Below are 16,912 nucleotides of genomic sequence, written 5' to 3'. Positions count from 1 at the left end.
TATGTGTACGTACGCGTAGGTCCAGTGTAGCTAGTATGGGGCCTTTCCTTTGCTGTAGAAAGCACGCTCACTTCGCTCAGGTGTGTGTATGTGTGTGCGTGTGTATGTGTGTGTGCGTGTGCGTGTGAGCGAAGGGACCATACTGTCGCCGGTGGCTTGACTTGGTGTAGTTGGCCTCGCACATAAAGCACGGGATAGATGAGCATGTTCATCGGCACCGCGGCCTGTTTGTGTTTGGCGTTATGTCGAACTAGCTCTGCCCCGCGATTGTCCTCAAGTAGATCCTGTTAGACGAAATGCCTCAGCAAAGGTCACTTCGCCTTTGAAGGTAAAAATACGCTTTCTGCGACGACCGCTGCAATGATAACTGAGGTGCTGACGTGGCCGAGTCAGACAATGTATATGTGCAGTGTTCGTGCCCGGGAACTGTAAAGCGCTAGCGAGGAGGGAAGAAGAGCGAGAGAGCGAGAGAGAGAGAGAGAGAGAGAGAGTGTGTGTATGTGTGTGTGTGTGTGTGTGAGAGAGAGAGAGAGAGAAAGAGGGAGGGAGAGAGACTGGTGGTCTCTTTTAGGTTTTATTGTCTGTATTGCAGCTTATGCATATCGGCGTCTCATGGCGTGGATGTCCTGTCTCTCGTCAACGCTTCTTGCATTGGTCATCCGTCCACTCCACGGCTGTAATTCCTTGGTATGAACTTTGCAATACACAACTGCTTGGACACCCTTTCTGGTTATCGGCAAACTTGCCTGCTTTGAAGAACAACTTGCTGTGTGTTTCGGGGGATAAGCACTCTTAGATTGGTGCCTAAGCCGGCACATAATTAATTATGTATCAAAATGTAAGTTCTAAATGTTGAAACAAATTCATAACGCAGTCATACGAAACAGGGCCGGCAACCAGGACCACACAACTCCCAAAACTCCAGGAGTGTGCAACTGGCGATGGGAGCATGTTAATTCATGTTGCTTGTTTCCACTTGCGTCACTCTCATGATGATTGAATTCCTCTCAGCAGAGTAGGTAGGTAGGTATATGTATGTTTTCATTGGAATTCGCAGAACCAAACGGACGGTGTCGCCCAATTACATGGAAGCGAATGGAAACAATTATTATTGTAGAAAATAACATAGCCAGATAGCAGGGTGTAGTACAAAGAAAAGAGCGCTCAGACAATGAATAACGGTAAAACAAAACAAAAAATAGAGTAGCAATGCCCCCAACCCTCCCCGCTCTTTATTTAGTTCTCTCCCCCTCTCTTGCCCCCAACCCTCCCCGCTCGCTCTCTCTCCCTCTCTCTCTTTCTCTCTCTCTCTCTCTCATTTTTTATACTTAATTTAGTTCTCTTATTTAGTTCTCTTGCTCCCCAACCCTCCCCGCTCTCTCTCTCTATCTCTCTCTCTCTCTCTCTCTCTCTCTCTCTCTCTCCTCTCTCTCTCCTCTCTCTATCTCTCTCTCTCTCTATCTAACTCTCTCTATCTTTCTCTCTCTCTCTCTCTCTCTCTCTCTCTCTCTCTCTCTCTCTCTGTGTCTGTCTATGTCTCTGTCTCTCTCTCCCTCTCTTTCTCTCTCTGCTATTGGCGCGCCTGGTTGTGATGAAGCCGAGACCCAAGGTCGGCAGAGCATCTCAGACCACGCCACCACTCCCCTTATTCATGGCTCACACATGACGGGTTTACGTGGCTCTAGTAAAAAAACCAAAAACACAAACAAACGTAGTGATACACACCGCAGCCTAGTGTGCTAGTATTAGTAACGTTGTAAACTGGTCAGAGCGATCACTGCGTGTGTGCTGACTGGTTAGCACCACATGTACAGCCCTTTGCCCACACGCAAAGCTTAGTGGAAACAATACACGTGTGCGCCTCCACGCAGAGTCTCCAGATTACCGTTTCACAGTATACAGGGCATAGGAGTTTATTCACTCCAGCAGGTGGTTCTCAGGGGCTTGTGTTGCATATAGGTCAGCCCGAATTTGCTAACCCTTAGCCATAGACTAGCGATAGATTACAGCCGTGCTGCGACCCACAATTAATTTGGGAACTCGTGGCCTGGCACGAGGGAAACATGGATGCAGTGAATGGAATTTTCGGTCTTTGACCACTTTGTGGTGGGTCTGATATACGCACCTCCCACTGCTTTATGAGCTGCATCTGCGCCTTGATCCAAGAGGGTGGTGGCGTTCCTGCCTTTGGCTGAGTCTCACGCGAACCGTGAATTTTGCTTTTAGCGATATTGCCACGTATCCAAAGTCCAAATTATTGACCGCACAGTCGTCCGAATGATTGTTTGGGGATTGCTATTGGTTTTCCATCTGTTGATAGAACGGGAACTGTGGTCACTTCCGAGCGCATGTGACTGTCAGAAATGCATGCGGCGTTGAGAGCCGTCAGTTTGTGCATCAACGTGATCGTTACTCACGGTCCATTTACTAACAGCGCTTGTAGTACATGTATCATGGTGGTTGACGGTTATAGGTCCAGATAAGTGTGATACAGTACGCATGTCAACTACATTCCCAGTGCAGATATAAAAAAATCTTCTACAACACCTGGCAATAATTCCCACCAAGAATAGATGAAGTCCTGAGAATCGGTCACACTGCATGGGCTATTCCTAGACCTTAACGTCCAAACATCTCTGTTCCAACACTAACATTGACATGCATTGTACATATACAACAATCGAACGGTCACTATGCTGTTGAGCGCTCTAATAAATATTACATACTGGTTCGTCCCCCATCCTTGTATCTTGCTTGTAGCACTTATAATAATAATAATATTTGCGGGATCCGCGTTAGCATCACTTGAATGTTCAGAAACACACAAGCTATAGCCTTCGCTTCCGCAGGCCACCACTATGCCTTTACACCTTAGTGGCGAATGCAGACCTCACAAGTGAGTCAGGGGAGAGGAGGTGAGTCTCTCAACCAATCGGGCGTGTAACGGCCCATAACCCTGTAAACTGCATCCTTGTTATCCTCACTCGAGCTGTGAGTACTCAGTTGACCGTGGGTTTCGGCGCAGTTCAACACGCGTAAAAAGTCTTTTTACACGCTCCCTGCTGCCAGCGCGGGTCTCGAACTCGGGACCTCATGATTCGCAGGCAGGCCTGCAAACCAATCGCCGGCAATCGGCCATATGCGTTGGGTAGCACTTATAAGTTATAACAATTAGTTGAGTGATCACCTTTCGCTAAACTCCGGTGTCGCCAAGGCTGTGGGTTATGATTGCATACACCGAAGTAGGTATATGTACAATTGTCTGCTCGATCACCTGACAGCGTAAGTAGGTTGATAATAATTATTGTTAACTGTTAAAATATAAAGTAGAAAATGATTGTTGGTAAGGCTGTCTTACGATCGTGTTTGTAAACTGGAGGCTATGAAATGGAACTTTCATTTCTGTGTTGTCTTCAGGACACGACACTCTATGGTCCGGTATTGATCAGCGTGTGAAAGGCGGAATCTTCTGACTAGACGCACGCATACTGCACAGTTTCACTTGAATAACCTGGGCTCCAAACGCCGTGTAATACGAACGTTGTATTGCGAATGTTGTAAGACAATCGTCTTGCAAACGCGGTTTTAAGAACTTTGTGTGGACGTCTCATGTTCTCACTTCAGACGGCAAGGTGACACAAAACCGTCCTAGCGCTGAGCAGGTCGTGGAAATCAATAGAAGAGTCACGAACATGCTACCGTTGATCTCAGGCTGATTTGGTCACCGAAAAGATGTCTTCCGCATTACACAGATCATGGGCTGGTTTTACGGATGCATGTACATGTATGGTGCGGATACCGTTATCAGCTACATGTATTATGTTAACATGCAGTCCGGGAATCCATATCATCAACTAAAATACTTGTGAAGTATAAAATAATATCACCTTTCATGCCGTGCTCATGCATGGATATTGGCGTCCAAGTATGTTGGTCTCGGGGAAAACAAACAATAATTTACGGAATGAATCAACGATATTCGCGGCAGGCGCAGTGTAGATAGGTGACATTGCCAGTCACTCTACAGTGACACACCATAAAGGTACGGTATAGAGCTGCCCAGTGACCTGACACCTGAAGCTCGAGCTTCGATGTTTGGAGCCGACACTTTGTTGTCCATTTCCCTCGGTGTCGCAACATCTTTGCTAGAATACGTCAATGCTCAGTGTAAGAAACGGTTTCTAGGAGACAACAATCTAAGTGAGGCTATTCCAACATAATTATAATTATTATAATCTGTTGTGAGGGGTGCGAAAATTACGGCAGAACATGTGAAAAAGGCACTTGGATTCTTTAGGACTGTGAATATCACATGGTTGTAAAACAAAACAAAAGTCAAAAGTTCTCACTCAACGGCTTCATGGCTGCATACAAGTAAAATCATTCGAGGGGGGGGGGGAGGGGTGCTTCAACGTTGGGTTAATATAAACAACATCAAGATCCCAGTACTCAGTGGATGTTATAGTGTGCCTTCCTGCACCTTCAAACATACGATGGTCTGCTCTCAACCAAAATATAAAAATGCACTGCAGTAAGTGAAATATCAACGGAACTGTTGCCAGACAAGTTTGCCATTACAACAGACCAGGCATTGGCACGGCTCTGAGGTCCTTGGCAGCTCGGATGTCCGACTGCGCCTCGAATTGCATACTCGCCCTATGCACACTGGCATGGATCTATAGCCACCCGTGCGCCGGGGCAGTGGCCTTCCAGGGTTATGGCTGTACAGCAGAGGGGCAATAGGCCACGGAGACGTTGTTGGAAGTTCCACACGACAGCTCCGCTGCTGGCCCGTGGCACTGTGGGCAACAAGACAAATCAAGGGACATACATTCGTTGTCTGATGATCGGTACAGCCATGAAACTCTGAGTCACAACCGAATTTGCCCAAGGTTTTCATTGTGTACCTTTGTGCATGATCTATTTAGTAATCTTTCCTCGTCCTATTGTCATCGACGTCGTTGTTTTAAATGTTTTGTTCTCACGATGGTCTGTGGCCAATAAGAGATAGTACGGTAAGATGTACATCACATGGAGAATTTGGAATGCTAGATTATGCCGTGGGTAAACCAGGGCCATGGGCGAGCATGGCTCGTGCATGAGCAGATTTAGTTTAGCAGTAGGGATGAGATATTTTGCCTAAACAGAATGGTTGTTGTTGTTGTTGTTGTTGTTGTTGTTGTTGTTGTTGTTGTTGTTGTTGTTGTTGTTGTTGTTGTTGTTGTTGTTGTTGTTGTTGTTGTTGTTGTTGTTGTTGTTGTTGTTGTTGTTGTTGTTGTTGTTGGTGGTGGTGGTGGTGGTGGTGGTGGTGGTGGTGGTGGTGGTGGTGGTGGTGGCGGTGGTGGTGGCGGTGTTGTTGTTGTTGTTGTTGTTGTTGCTGCTGTAAAATGAGCCGCAGTCACACATGTGCACATGCACTACAAGCACAGTCAGAAGTTCCACAAGGATTTGTTGAGTTGTCTATGGCAGAGGCAATGCAAGAACAAAATTCAATTTAAATTTAAGCCCACCCCCCCCCCCCCCACGCCACACAGACACACACACACACACACACACACACACACACACACACACACACACACACACACACACACACACACACACACACACACACACACCTACCGGCAGCCGTGTGGGCCCGACTTCTTGACATTGAAGCACTCCCGTAATATGCTGGCCTTGACTTGTCCCCGCTTCCGCACGAATTCTGTGCATGCCTAACAAGAAACAAAAACCATTAAATATGCGGAAGTCGGAACAGACTTACGGTACAGTCTGTGCTTGAACTGAATCAGTAGTGTATTATGTACAGTGTGGTCTACTGCCAGTACTGGTACGTCCCACCAGCCTGTAATCTGGGTCCCACCAGCCTGTATAGTTTCACAGGAAGCGTGAGTCTGGAAGTGTGAAGAAAATCTTAAACAGTCGCTGCTTGGATGGCAGCAACGCCAGAGATTAGTGGTTAGAGGATCTCTGGCCTCTAGTCCTTTTTAGTCTCTCCGATTTATGAATACGATCACCTTCAATTACATTAATTTTCCTGAAGAGATAGATAAGTAAAAACTCGGTTGTTGATAAGTGCAAAACGTGATCACCGTTGGCGCATTCTGGCAAGCTATATGAACCCTGTTACTCTAGAGTCAACACGTGCCACGCTATTTGGCACAATAACCACTGCTAATGCTGTTCCCTACTCTGAAATTACTCCATCCTTAAAAAAACCTTCAATATTGGTAAGTTTTGCTGAGCTCATCCCAGGCGTGGTAGATCCAAACTTCAGCTATTTGAATGTCAGTATCATCCCTAGGTATCGTGCAAAACAAGTAAACGTTGGTCCTTCGTTCCCTCAATCTGGCACGACTTCTGAATTGAGTTGGGCTCGACCAGAGGTTCAATGAAGTTTTACCCTAAAGAATAGATTTTGTGTTGTGGTTTGACATGTTCCTGGCACTAATCTAGCGCCTCTGACCAACTCCAGGTATAATCGTCACTCCCTTCGTTGATGCTACTTGCATAAACTCCCAAACTCTCGTGTTTCGGGCATTATAGCCCTGGCGTTAGATTCCAGCCAGTTTTCAGAGAAACCTCCAGGTCACAGAATGCTTACCTTCCGTCGGCGTGCTTTCCGCCGCTTAGCAGTCGCAACAATAGCCGTCGTAGATCTACTCATAACAGTGGCGGGAGTAGGCTCTCCATTTGTAGAGGTAACTGTTTCTCGGAGTTGCGTGGAGCTGACCGTGGATTGATTTTGCGCATGGCTGGATGCGGGACTAGATGCTAGCTCAGTGGATACAGTACTTGATGTCGTTGCGACGCTTGATAACGGTGATTCTTTAGAGGCAGGTGATGCAGGATGTCCTGTGCTGTTTGCTGTGATCGGTGGCCGTGTGCCATAGCTGCTCGAAGTATAGTAGCTGCTGGGTTCACTCGTACTCGTAGCGCCCTCAGCTAGCCCACGGGTGGGTGAGGATGTAGGGAAGGCAAACCTGAAGCTGTCCGTAGGCGCAGCAGCCCCCGCACTATCCAAGCTATCGAACAAGCCCAACGCTGAACCAGGGTCTAGGAGAAAGAGGACACAGCCGAGTAGAATATGCAGTAGACCTGGACGCATAGGTCTTGCCTACCCGCCTAAGCCTCTAGAGATAACTTGTCCAACCAGAAAGAAACAGGGAGAGAGTGTGCCAGCCATCCATTCCATTCAGCCAGAACATGGAAATGATTCTGGATTGGCAGCGTAGCGCTCTAGAGTCTGTTTCTAATCCCACCGGGGGATTAATCCGAATCAAGTTCAAATTGACCCTGATTGCTGAATCCAGTTCAAATTGACAGTGCCCAAGGTGCCAGCATTCCGCTTATTCGAGATCCCAGGACCAGAGACATCTGATCTAGCGAGCACATTCGCATGGGGGACGGGCGTTGGAATGAATGGCTCTGTCTCCTCGCGTCACCCTATCCGAACAGGACGCCTAGCTGCCTACAGGCACACGAGAATCGAGGCATCAGTGACCATTGCAGATGCGCGCTCCACCATCTGCAATTCCACACATGCTTGTGCCTGCGGACAGCAACTGTGTCGTCCTGTTCTGGCTCGTCAGTGCAGCATAGAGAGCAGACGTTCCTTGACTGTATGGAACCAAAAACGAAGTGTGCCAGTGGCGATCTGCCACACGGCACACGTCCCTCCGTACAGCAACAGGTTATAATAGCTTTCCAGAGGTTGTCGTTGCGCACGTCACCCACAATCTTAGGCAGCACTCCGAACACGGCGATATCCGTTGACGAATCCCAGTGACACGGACGTGACGCCTGTTTGACAAAGGAAATGTCCCGTGACCTGTCTAGCGCAGGATCGTCCACCCGTCATGTGAGACAGGCGATCGTGGCATATGCGCGTATGTACATAGCCTCTCTGTGCAATGCTGTCATGTTACCAAGGCGTAAACTGCGTGAGTGCCTGGTCCGAAACACGGCGAAGACGTGCCACTCTCTAGCTGGGCGCCGTGTCCTCGCGTGCTCCGTACACTTCTGTAGTCTACAAGAGGTTTAGGATATCTAGCCTTCCAGGTTGTCCGCAATGCTCTTCTCGCAGCTGCGTGGACGTGTCTCTACGCCCTAGATCATAATGGGTCTAGTCTAGAAATCCAGGTGTTCGTGATAGTGCTCCTCTTGCAACTGCTTTGGACATGTCACGACCCAGTACATGACAGTAGGTGGTGTGAAACAACACGCTGCCTGTACTGGACACTAGAGAGATCAAAGATATTTTTGACTGTGCATTGTGGATAAAAGTATTATAAAGATCCCCTGTATATGTAGATGGTGTTCAGGTTCAGACGTGCAAGGGTCATTGTCTCTCCGTGTCAATTACCAGCACACTGCCACACGAGTGCACATCAGTCTCGATCGGATGAGTCATAGAATCTGGGCCCATGAGTAATGACCCACCTGCTGGACAAAGATGTACCCCCAATCTCCAGACAGCTATACTACCAATAACGGGTTTGGTCTCGCACGAAGGTACATGTAGATGACTCTGACACTAACCAGCAAGAACACTCAGTCAGGCCAAGTGGAGGGAACGTAAAAATCAACCTCAGGACATCTAGCCAGTTCAGTTCGACTCTGCTGTGTCCCATCAACGGAACTCAGACAGAGTGACTGCCTGCCACTGAACCAATCCCAAGAACGTCGCCAGTGAACAACGCAGCAGTTTACACAGGCTCAAAGCAGCAAGTTCAGACTGCTCTACATGTAAGTGCGGGGACCACAGTGAGCTTTGCACAAGGGCAGTTAATTCCGACGCTAACCAGGAGTGCTCACCCAAGCCGAGCCGAGGGATGGTACTACTGAGTAACTCAAACCGAACAGGAACGCTCAAAGGGGATTCCCTGTAAGGCGAGTAATGACAACACGACCTGTAGGAGCTTGTCAATCACTAACGTTGTCGTGGCCGGAGGGGATTGTCTATTTCTTGACGGAAAACAGCGACTAAACATCCGATTGAATGCTTTTTCTACTTGGCGTCAAAGCTTCGTGTCTGCAGTCGTGCAAAGCTCGCTGTGTTTGGGGTGCACAGTATCTCTGGCGTTCACGCATTGAGTTTAATGATTTGAGGAATGGTTTGAAGTTCACAGCTAGAATTCATTGCCGTCGGGTCGACCAGTAACTCAGTCCTCTGCTGGTGAGACCGACCAAGGACTGTTTATGTAGGTCGGAACGGACACTAGTGTCTGATTGCTTAGCTGCTCGCAAGACTTTGTCGCGATCAGTTCGGCCAGTCACCCTGAGCGCCGCTATCTGTTTGCTCGTGTGTTTAGATTAAAGTTCATTTTACTTCACCATAGGAACAGGCAATACTGTAGTAGTAGTAGTAGAATTTATTATTTTGATAGGGAAGGCCCTACAGACGTTGCCGTCTTGTTACAGGGAACCCTAGGTGCTCTTTACAGAGCGAAACAAAAACGGATAGATGCTCAACGTGGCGACACGAGACAGGCAGAGAATTCCACCTATCAGCGCCAAGGAAAGAAATAGAGAACATGCCATATCTAGTGGTAGCAGCGGGCAAGGAAAGTGAAGAGAATGATTGCCCTCTAGTGCGCCTCTCGGTGCAAGTAGCAGCCGACTGGAGGGTGAACATTGAGGAAAGAAGAGGACTTGTAAGCTTATGAATACAGCGGAAAACAAAAACAAAAAGCCTAAAATTGAGACGAGATTCGAGGGAGTATAACTTAGCGCGCCGCAATACAAAGACAGTCGGAGTACGGCGAGGGAGATCTGCATCTAATGAGGTCTACAAGGACTTAGGTCGCAAGAATTACTTTTTAAATTTTTTAATGTATTATCTGTCGGAGGATTCAGCATCACTGTCATATCCTTTATTTTAGGCAGCCGATGTGCTACTTGCACTATTTGAGAGAAATTTAGTCCATCCCGCCAACTACATGTATGACTGTATGTATGTTTGTATGTATGTGTGTCACGTGACAGCATTTCGCCATCTTCAGCCGGCGAATGGTTGGTAAAACTGGAGTTTAGCTACTTGGGCATCATCTATTAACGGTATTTTCTACTCCCTGATGGCAACCAGACACTGGCCTATGGTGCGAATAACGATAATATTGTAGAAAATCGTTGATGGTCTCTGTCACCTGTGGTCGTTCCTTTCATTGCACACCATCTCCGCTCTCAATGGAAGAAAGAAAATGGGATTACATGTACATGTATAAGCCGACCAAAATGCAAAAATGAAAAGGGGCACATGGAAACAGGTTATGGGCAACTGTCCCTGAAGAGACAGATGAGAGAAACCGTAGCGTCATGTTTTCATTCTCCAGTCTAGAACGGCATGTTTTTGCGCTCCCGAACGCCATGTTTTCCACTACTGTAAGTCATCTACGAAAGTGTCACGCAAATACACTGTATACTTCTTCCGCGTCTGTGATGACCAACACGATCCAGGAACACATATCCGGACAAAAGGGTCGTCAAACATACTGCTTGGTTGTCTGCGGGTACACCATGGTACACAGTCATATGAACCCCAGGTTATTGCCCGGGCCACTCCGTGTAACACTACTCTCAGCCTGTCACCTTTGTCACAGCGCAGATTGTTCTCGAATGACATAGCCAGTTCACACTTCACAGTGATCTCCCTTGCAAATCTTGTCCGCTGCGACCGCAGAGCTCAGAAAATGATCATCTCAGTTCCCTAGGGAACTCACGGTCAACGGTAGCGATGAGCGGATACATCTCACAACCACTAGCACAGGTGCCGAAATCCCCACTGGTCACAGTATGCTACTCGACAAAATGAGGCGAACAGCTCCTGTTGCATTCACAGGACAGCCGCGGAAGCAGTTCTTGATTAGTCCGGTAGTTTCAGTGCCTTTCATGCTTTGTGTATGATTTGGCGGGTACGCATGCATGACCTCCATCGCAGTAACACTTGTGGCTGCTAAAGTATTGGTCCCGTGATAACCAGACCAACCGGACCGGTTCCGGCAGCCCTGATTCACATATGCACGCCTGTATTGTGTCACACTACGATGGCGCAACGAACAAAACATGTTTTTCTACAAAATCCCCATATCCCCAGACACCGGCGTGAATAATGGAGTGCGGTACATGCAAACTAAAACGGCTACGGCAAAACACTCGTGCCGCAAATAAAAATTATTGGCATTCTAAAAAAGGCCACTACAAAGTCGGTACATGTTTTTCGGTACATGCGGGTTTGAGTGAGTCAGGAAGGGAATTAAAAAAAAGAGAGAGAGATCAATTTCAAATATTCTAAATATGACTGATCAACAGTGGCTGGATGTAGTATAAAAAAAGGTCCTAAAGATTTCAACTACGGAATCACATGGGAAGAAAGTGTTGATGACGAAGGGAACGCTGCTTTCCAGTAGGTATACAAGACAAACGTATACAGGAGGTTGAACATTCGCTGTCCAAAATTGAGAACACCGTGTTAAACGATCTCAAAGAAGAGGTTGGCAGCGGCCACTGAGTTCTACATCGTAGAAGCGCATACCCAGGAATGTATCCTTGCTTGAGTGCTTGACAGTCTGCTATTCATACAGCTTGGCTACAGCGTCGGCCGTCTTACGCATCACGGGGCATACCTGAACAGGATGTAACACAGGTAGAGAGAGAGAGAGAGAGAGAGAGAGAGAGAGAGAGAGAGAGAGAGAGAGAGAGAGAGAGAGAGAGAGAGAGAGAGTCAGTAGCTACCTGCACAATTAGCCGTATCGACCTGATTAGGAGTAGCACAGAGTGGCAGGTTGAAACGATCTCAACGATACATAGACAGATGATCGTTTAGTGCGTGAAACTCAGAGCTAAAGCACTTTTTCCGTCCTCTTATGGTTTGAACTAGCTCTGCCTCTTGGTATTGAGCACTCTCTTGGATAGCCTGGAACCTCTCTGATTTACATAAACAGATGATAGATAGGTAGCACCTGATATCTAAACCTGCATTCATGGAAACTGCGCAGTATGTTTGTTTGTGTGTGTGTGTGCGTGTGTGTGTGTGTGCGTGCCTGCCGCATGACAGCAGGAAAGTGTTTGGAGTGTGCCCAGGCAGACTGGTAGCAGTCACAACCAACAATGGTAGTACACCCATGAACCCCATAGATGTAATATATGCTAAGATTTCAAGATGTCCGGTCGATGCAGATATAAAAAAAGTTCGAAAATAAAAATAAAACCCTCCCGTCCGCCCCGATTTTTCGGAAAATTCTGACGATCAACAATCTTTTTTTTTACTTGGTCTTATTGAACTGTTTTTGTTCCTACGAACCCAATTCCTTGATCACAGTAACACAAAAAAGGGGATTAGTCTCCATTTTTTTTTCTTTCCGGAGGGATTAGATAGACATTTAGATAGCTGGGTAGGGAGCTTGGCAGGTAGATAGATAGACATAGATGGAAAGAGAGCGAGTTGCAGAGGGAATGAGAGAGAGAGAGAGAGAGAGAGAGAGAGAGAGTGTGTGTGTGTGTGTGTGTGTGTGTGTGTGTGTGTGTGTGTGTGTGTGTGTGTGTGTGTGTGTGTGTATGTGTGTGTGTGTGTGTGTGTGTGAGAGAGAGAGAGTCAGAGAAAGAAGAGACTGCTTGACATGATACGCCAATCAACACACCCTGACAGGTACAGTACGAGTACCTGAATCCATCAGGACATTGACAGCTAACATTCCGCTGCATTAGTGCAGCATGCTGTGAATGGCCGAATACAATGACACCTCAACCCGAAAGCCATGGACAGAACATACAACTTGTGCTACTTGAATAGAACACATTCCTGTTGAGTGGGGACAGTTATTACCTTGCCGGTAGCGGTCAGGTGTGTGAAGTTTACTCCGAGTGTAGCAAAGCCACCCAGCATGTTGACGGAGCTCAAGCCAGCTCTGCTCAGCCAGGACGCACCGATGGCGGAACGGAAGCCGCTGACACAGTAGCAATAGTACGTCTTGGACCTGACACGATCACCGACACACACATATACACACATGCACGCATATACACACATATGCACACACACATACACACATACGCACACATGCGCACACATACGCACACACACACACGCACACACACACACACATACACACATACACACACGCCACACAAACACATACGCACGCACGCACACGTACACACACACACACACACACACGGGCACACAAAATTTCTGCCCAGTCATGCAGCCGGGGACATGTCGCGAACAGGACATGATATGATACAATACTACATCACGCTAGAATCAAACTGCATCAATTCTTGAAGCACATGCTTCGCACGGGTGTGCACCAGCTAGTGGCAGCCCTTTGTCAAGAAAGTTGTCAGAGAAATCATACACAAGGTCAAGGAGGACCAAACAAAGACCCGTTGGCTGCTAGGCGAACAGGGATAACCGCAACACACAGCCTGCTACAGTTCTGCTCCTTGAAATCGAGTCGCATCACTCAAGCATGTGCCGGGCTTTGCGCAGCCCTAGACCTGCGAACTATGCCATCAGCACCATGCCATCAGCACCGGGCCATCAGCACCGGGCCATCAGCACCATGCCATCAGCACCATGCCATCAGCACCGGGCCATCAGCACCATGCCATCAGCACCATGCCATCAGCACCATGCCATCAGCACCATGCCATCAGCACAAGGCCGTCAGCACCAGGCCATCAGCACCAGGCCATCAGCACCAGGCCATCAGCACCAGGCCATCAGCACCATGCCAAGGCAAAGCTCTCAGTCATCACCTGAAGCCAACCTACGCTAGTCTAGTGAACTGAGCCGTATACAGCTGTATCCCCCCTTGATGATAGAATAATAAGATACACGAGTCATGTGTACATTGCAGTCATGCGACTGGTGTCACTGGGCATATTGCTGTTCCAGTCCAGAGTGCATAGAGTGCTTTCATATCTGTCACATGACCATACGGAATAGCCATATTGGTTCCGACTCCACTCAACCCCTGCATCTATGGGTCACGTGATGTCGGTGGCCATGTTGTTTCCACTGTCCACATGACGTGATCACTTTCTGCACAAATCTAGTCACATGACCAAGACGTGACATCACTCTATCGCATGTCCTGCCCCACCTAGCTTGCATTCTTTTGTACTCTATATTCTAAGGTATCTTCTACCTCTTCTCCCCTACGCACATACAGTGCTCGCAACTGAAATCCGACCCCCTGAGCGGTGGGTCCACATTCTTTGCGATGTGAGCGCACCGCTCAGGGGGTCGGATTTCAGTTGCCAGCAGTGTAATTTCTCATTTTCCATACTTAGGAGACTCCCTTCGATCGGCATCTATTTGCCTCTGGAGGATCCGTGAAATAAAATCAATAAATCAATCAAATCATTGCACAATACATCTTCACTCACCTATCGGCCGCCTCGACATGCTCAGCGATCTGCGCTAGGGGCCAGTTCACCGCAGTCTGCATACGATTGGAGGAATACTCGCCGGGCGTTCTCACATCCACAATCACAGAGGACTCAGCCACCAGGCTACCGATACTCTCCTCGTCTCTCTGCAGTGTACAAGGCAAGCAAACACAGAGCACACTACCATCAAGAATGTTACAATTGACTGTAAAAGTTATTTGAGTTTTTTGAAGACTCATTCTTTTGATCAAGATGGGTAAGTAGCAGCATTCGGCCTTGTCCAGATTCTTATCAACCACCACAGCACACCGCTGCGCTCTCCGGCCGACCTCAACACGTTGCCACAGCACACCATCAGCAAAACGACACTTCTCATTCTTTCCGTGCATGTGTGCTCTCCCATAGTCACGTGTTGTATTCTAAAAAAAATTCCCCAGTGGACAAGACTCTTTTGCGGGCAAAAACTAACACAATGGATTCAAATGCAGTACAACACTGGAGAAGAAAACAGGAAAATGCATGCGTAAAATACCGTGAAACATGTAATTTTAGGTGCATTTAAAAAAAAATCGGTGCCAGGGATTTGCCAGGTTTCAGGTGTAACGAGTGGAATTCGGTGACCAGCGTTCCCTTCACATACGGTGCATGCCCTACCGCCTTTTAGGTGTAATATACATTTAGGTGCCGGTTTTCTCTAAAGAAATCACCGGAATTAGAGTAACACCGAAAATAACATGTTTTACAGTAAAGATTGTTGTAGTCTAATCCTTCCCTATGGTAAATTGCCTTTGCTGCGAACACATAATTGACATCCGGCATCATCAATAATATCCACGGAACGAAAAAGTTTAGTTATGCCGTTGTAGTACTGGATAGAGATACTACAGCTTGGCCAAAACAAAAACAATAATTGAATCCAGCCACAGTCCATTCGGAAAAAATGATATCCTAGCTTTCGGCCAGATATGGGTCAATTTTGAGTATTTTCACAATTCTGTTCTGAGATCCCCCATGGAATGATCTTCCAATAATTATGTTTCTGAAGTCTATTTCTCCAAAAAGCAATCCACAACAAGAATAGCATTTGGACCAGGTTTAGCCGTTTAACCCTTTAGAGTCCGTACATACAAAAATCGACCACCAGTGGTCGATGGAGTGCGCGCACCAGTCAAACTCTGGTCGAGTGGTCAAACATCACTGGATCTTCGCGATCTTTTCAGAGATGACTCATAGATACCCACCCATGCTTTGATCTCCTGTCGCGAGTGGCACGACGTACATACAAAATTATCGAGAAAATCGCCCCCGTAATGCATGCGCGATCTGCGCCGCGTGCAGCGGAATTTTTTGAGATTTTGACGGCGCTGTCGATCTGGAACATGGAAGCGCAAGAAGCCCTCGCTTATCTCGACACCCTAGGAGACGACGATCTCTCCGACATCTGCAATGACTCTAGTGAAGGCTATACGGAAAGTGAAGAAGACGATTCAGGGACGGATGTTGCAGCCGAGATCCTAATTGCCGCTGCGAGTGTTGACGACGCCGACGCTGACGATTTTGAACTTTAAAGTTCGCCAGCAGCGGCAGCAGCTGTAGCTCCAAGTTAATCTGAGTCGGATAGTGATGAGCTGGAACAAATACCAACTGCAGCTACAGAAGGTGCTCGCGGTGGAACAGGAAGACAAGGTACAGGTCGTGCTAGAGTTTGCGGACGTCGTGCGGCGCATGCTGCGCAACCTGGAAATGAGTCAGCTGATGCGCCTGACGTCTCCGTGCATACTTGGAGTGATGACAATTCTGAGTGCGACAATAATGGCAACGCACCACCGTTCACTCCACCACGAGCTGTTGGCGTTCATTTACCTCCTGGTGAGCCCCCAATGCAACTTGATGTTTTCGGGTACTTCTTTGGGAAGGTGGAGTGCCAGAAAATTGCGGATGCGACGAATGAATATGCATGGCTGCGCATTGCCGCCGAGAAGCCATCCTACAGAGATCATTTCGGAGCTTGGAAGGAGTGTGATGGTGAGGAGATTGAGCGTTTGATTGGTTTACTGCTGTATGAGTCTGAAACGGCTACCAAAGCTTTCAGACTACGGGCGCACCACATCAATGTTTCACAGAACATGGGCTCGGCGATTCATATCATCACGGTTGCGGTTCAAGGCCCTGGTGTGCTTTCTACACGTAACTCCAATTAGTCAGGAGGATAATGAAGACAAAACAAAAGAAGTTGCATTGGCTGAACGACCATACGAAGGAGAGATGTGCTGCTTTGTACTAACCGGGGCAGTTCATCAGTGTCGACGAACGCATGATCAGAATGAAAGGCCGCAGCCACTTACACCAGTACATGCCCAAAAAGCCAATCAAGTGGGGAGTAAAAGTGTTTGCCGTATGTGATGTCCATACTTCCTACTTGATCAACTTCAACATAATATGCTGGCGCGATCCCTGGCCAAACCGAGACCGGACTTACTCACCCTGCAGTTGCCAATCTGACCGAGCCCTACCA

The 16,912-nt window shown here is 47.7% G+C and overlaps 2 protein-coding genes across 3 annotated transcripts in view; both read right to left on the bottom strand.

The window, feature by feature from the left end:
- Window positions 1-4,139: 4,139 nt before the first annotated feature.
- LOC135812108 (uncharacterized) lies at window positions 4,140-7,659 on the bottom strand. 2 transcript variants are annotated; one of them, XM_065325437.1, is made up of 3 exons: window positions 6,608-7,659; window positions 5,623-5,707; window positions 4,140-4,799 (listed from the first exon to the last, which is right to left on the bottom strand). In XM_065325437.1, the coding sequence occupies exons 1-3, from the start codon at window positions 7,109-7,111 to the stop codon at window positions 4,657-4,659; spliced, it is 732 nt and encodes a 243-aa protein (XP_065181509.1). In that variant the 5' UTR covers window positions 7,112-7,659; the 3' UTR covers window positions 4,140-4,656. The 2 variants fall into 2 exon arrangements, with proteins under 2 accessions (XP_065181509.1, XP_065181508.1); XM_065325436.1 differs by having other exon boundaries at window positions 5,623-5,717; window positions 6,608-7,646.
- A 3,372-nt stretch (window positions 7,660-11,031) lies between these two features.
- The window catches only part of LOC135812107 (uncharacterized), a 20,756-nt gene continuing 14,875 nt past the window's right edge, over window positions 11,032-16,912 (bottom strand). The window contains exons 12-14 of the mRNA XM_065325434.1: window positions 14,395-14,543; window positions 12,827-12,977; window positions 11,032-11,627 (exon numbers count right to left, since the gene is read on the bottom strand). Of these exons, the coding sequence (XP_065181506.1) occupies window positions 11,574-11,627; window positions 12,827-12,977; window positions 14,395-14,543 (354 nt within the window). The 3' untranslated portion in view covers window positions 11,032-11,573. The remainder of the gene's footprint in view (window positions 11,628-12,826; window positions 12,978-14,394; window positions 14,544-16,912) is intronic.

Source organism: Sycon ciliatum, chromosome 3, assembly GCF_964019385.1.
Source record: "Sycon ciliatum chromosome 3, ocSycCili1.1, whole genome shotgun sequence".
Taxonomy (NCBI): Eukaryota; Metazoa; Porifera; class Calcarea; order Leucosolenida; family Sycettidae; genus Sycon; species Sycon ciliatum.
This window is presented reverse-complemented; position numbering and strand designations above follow the sequence as displayed.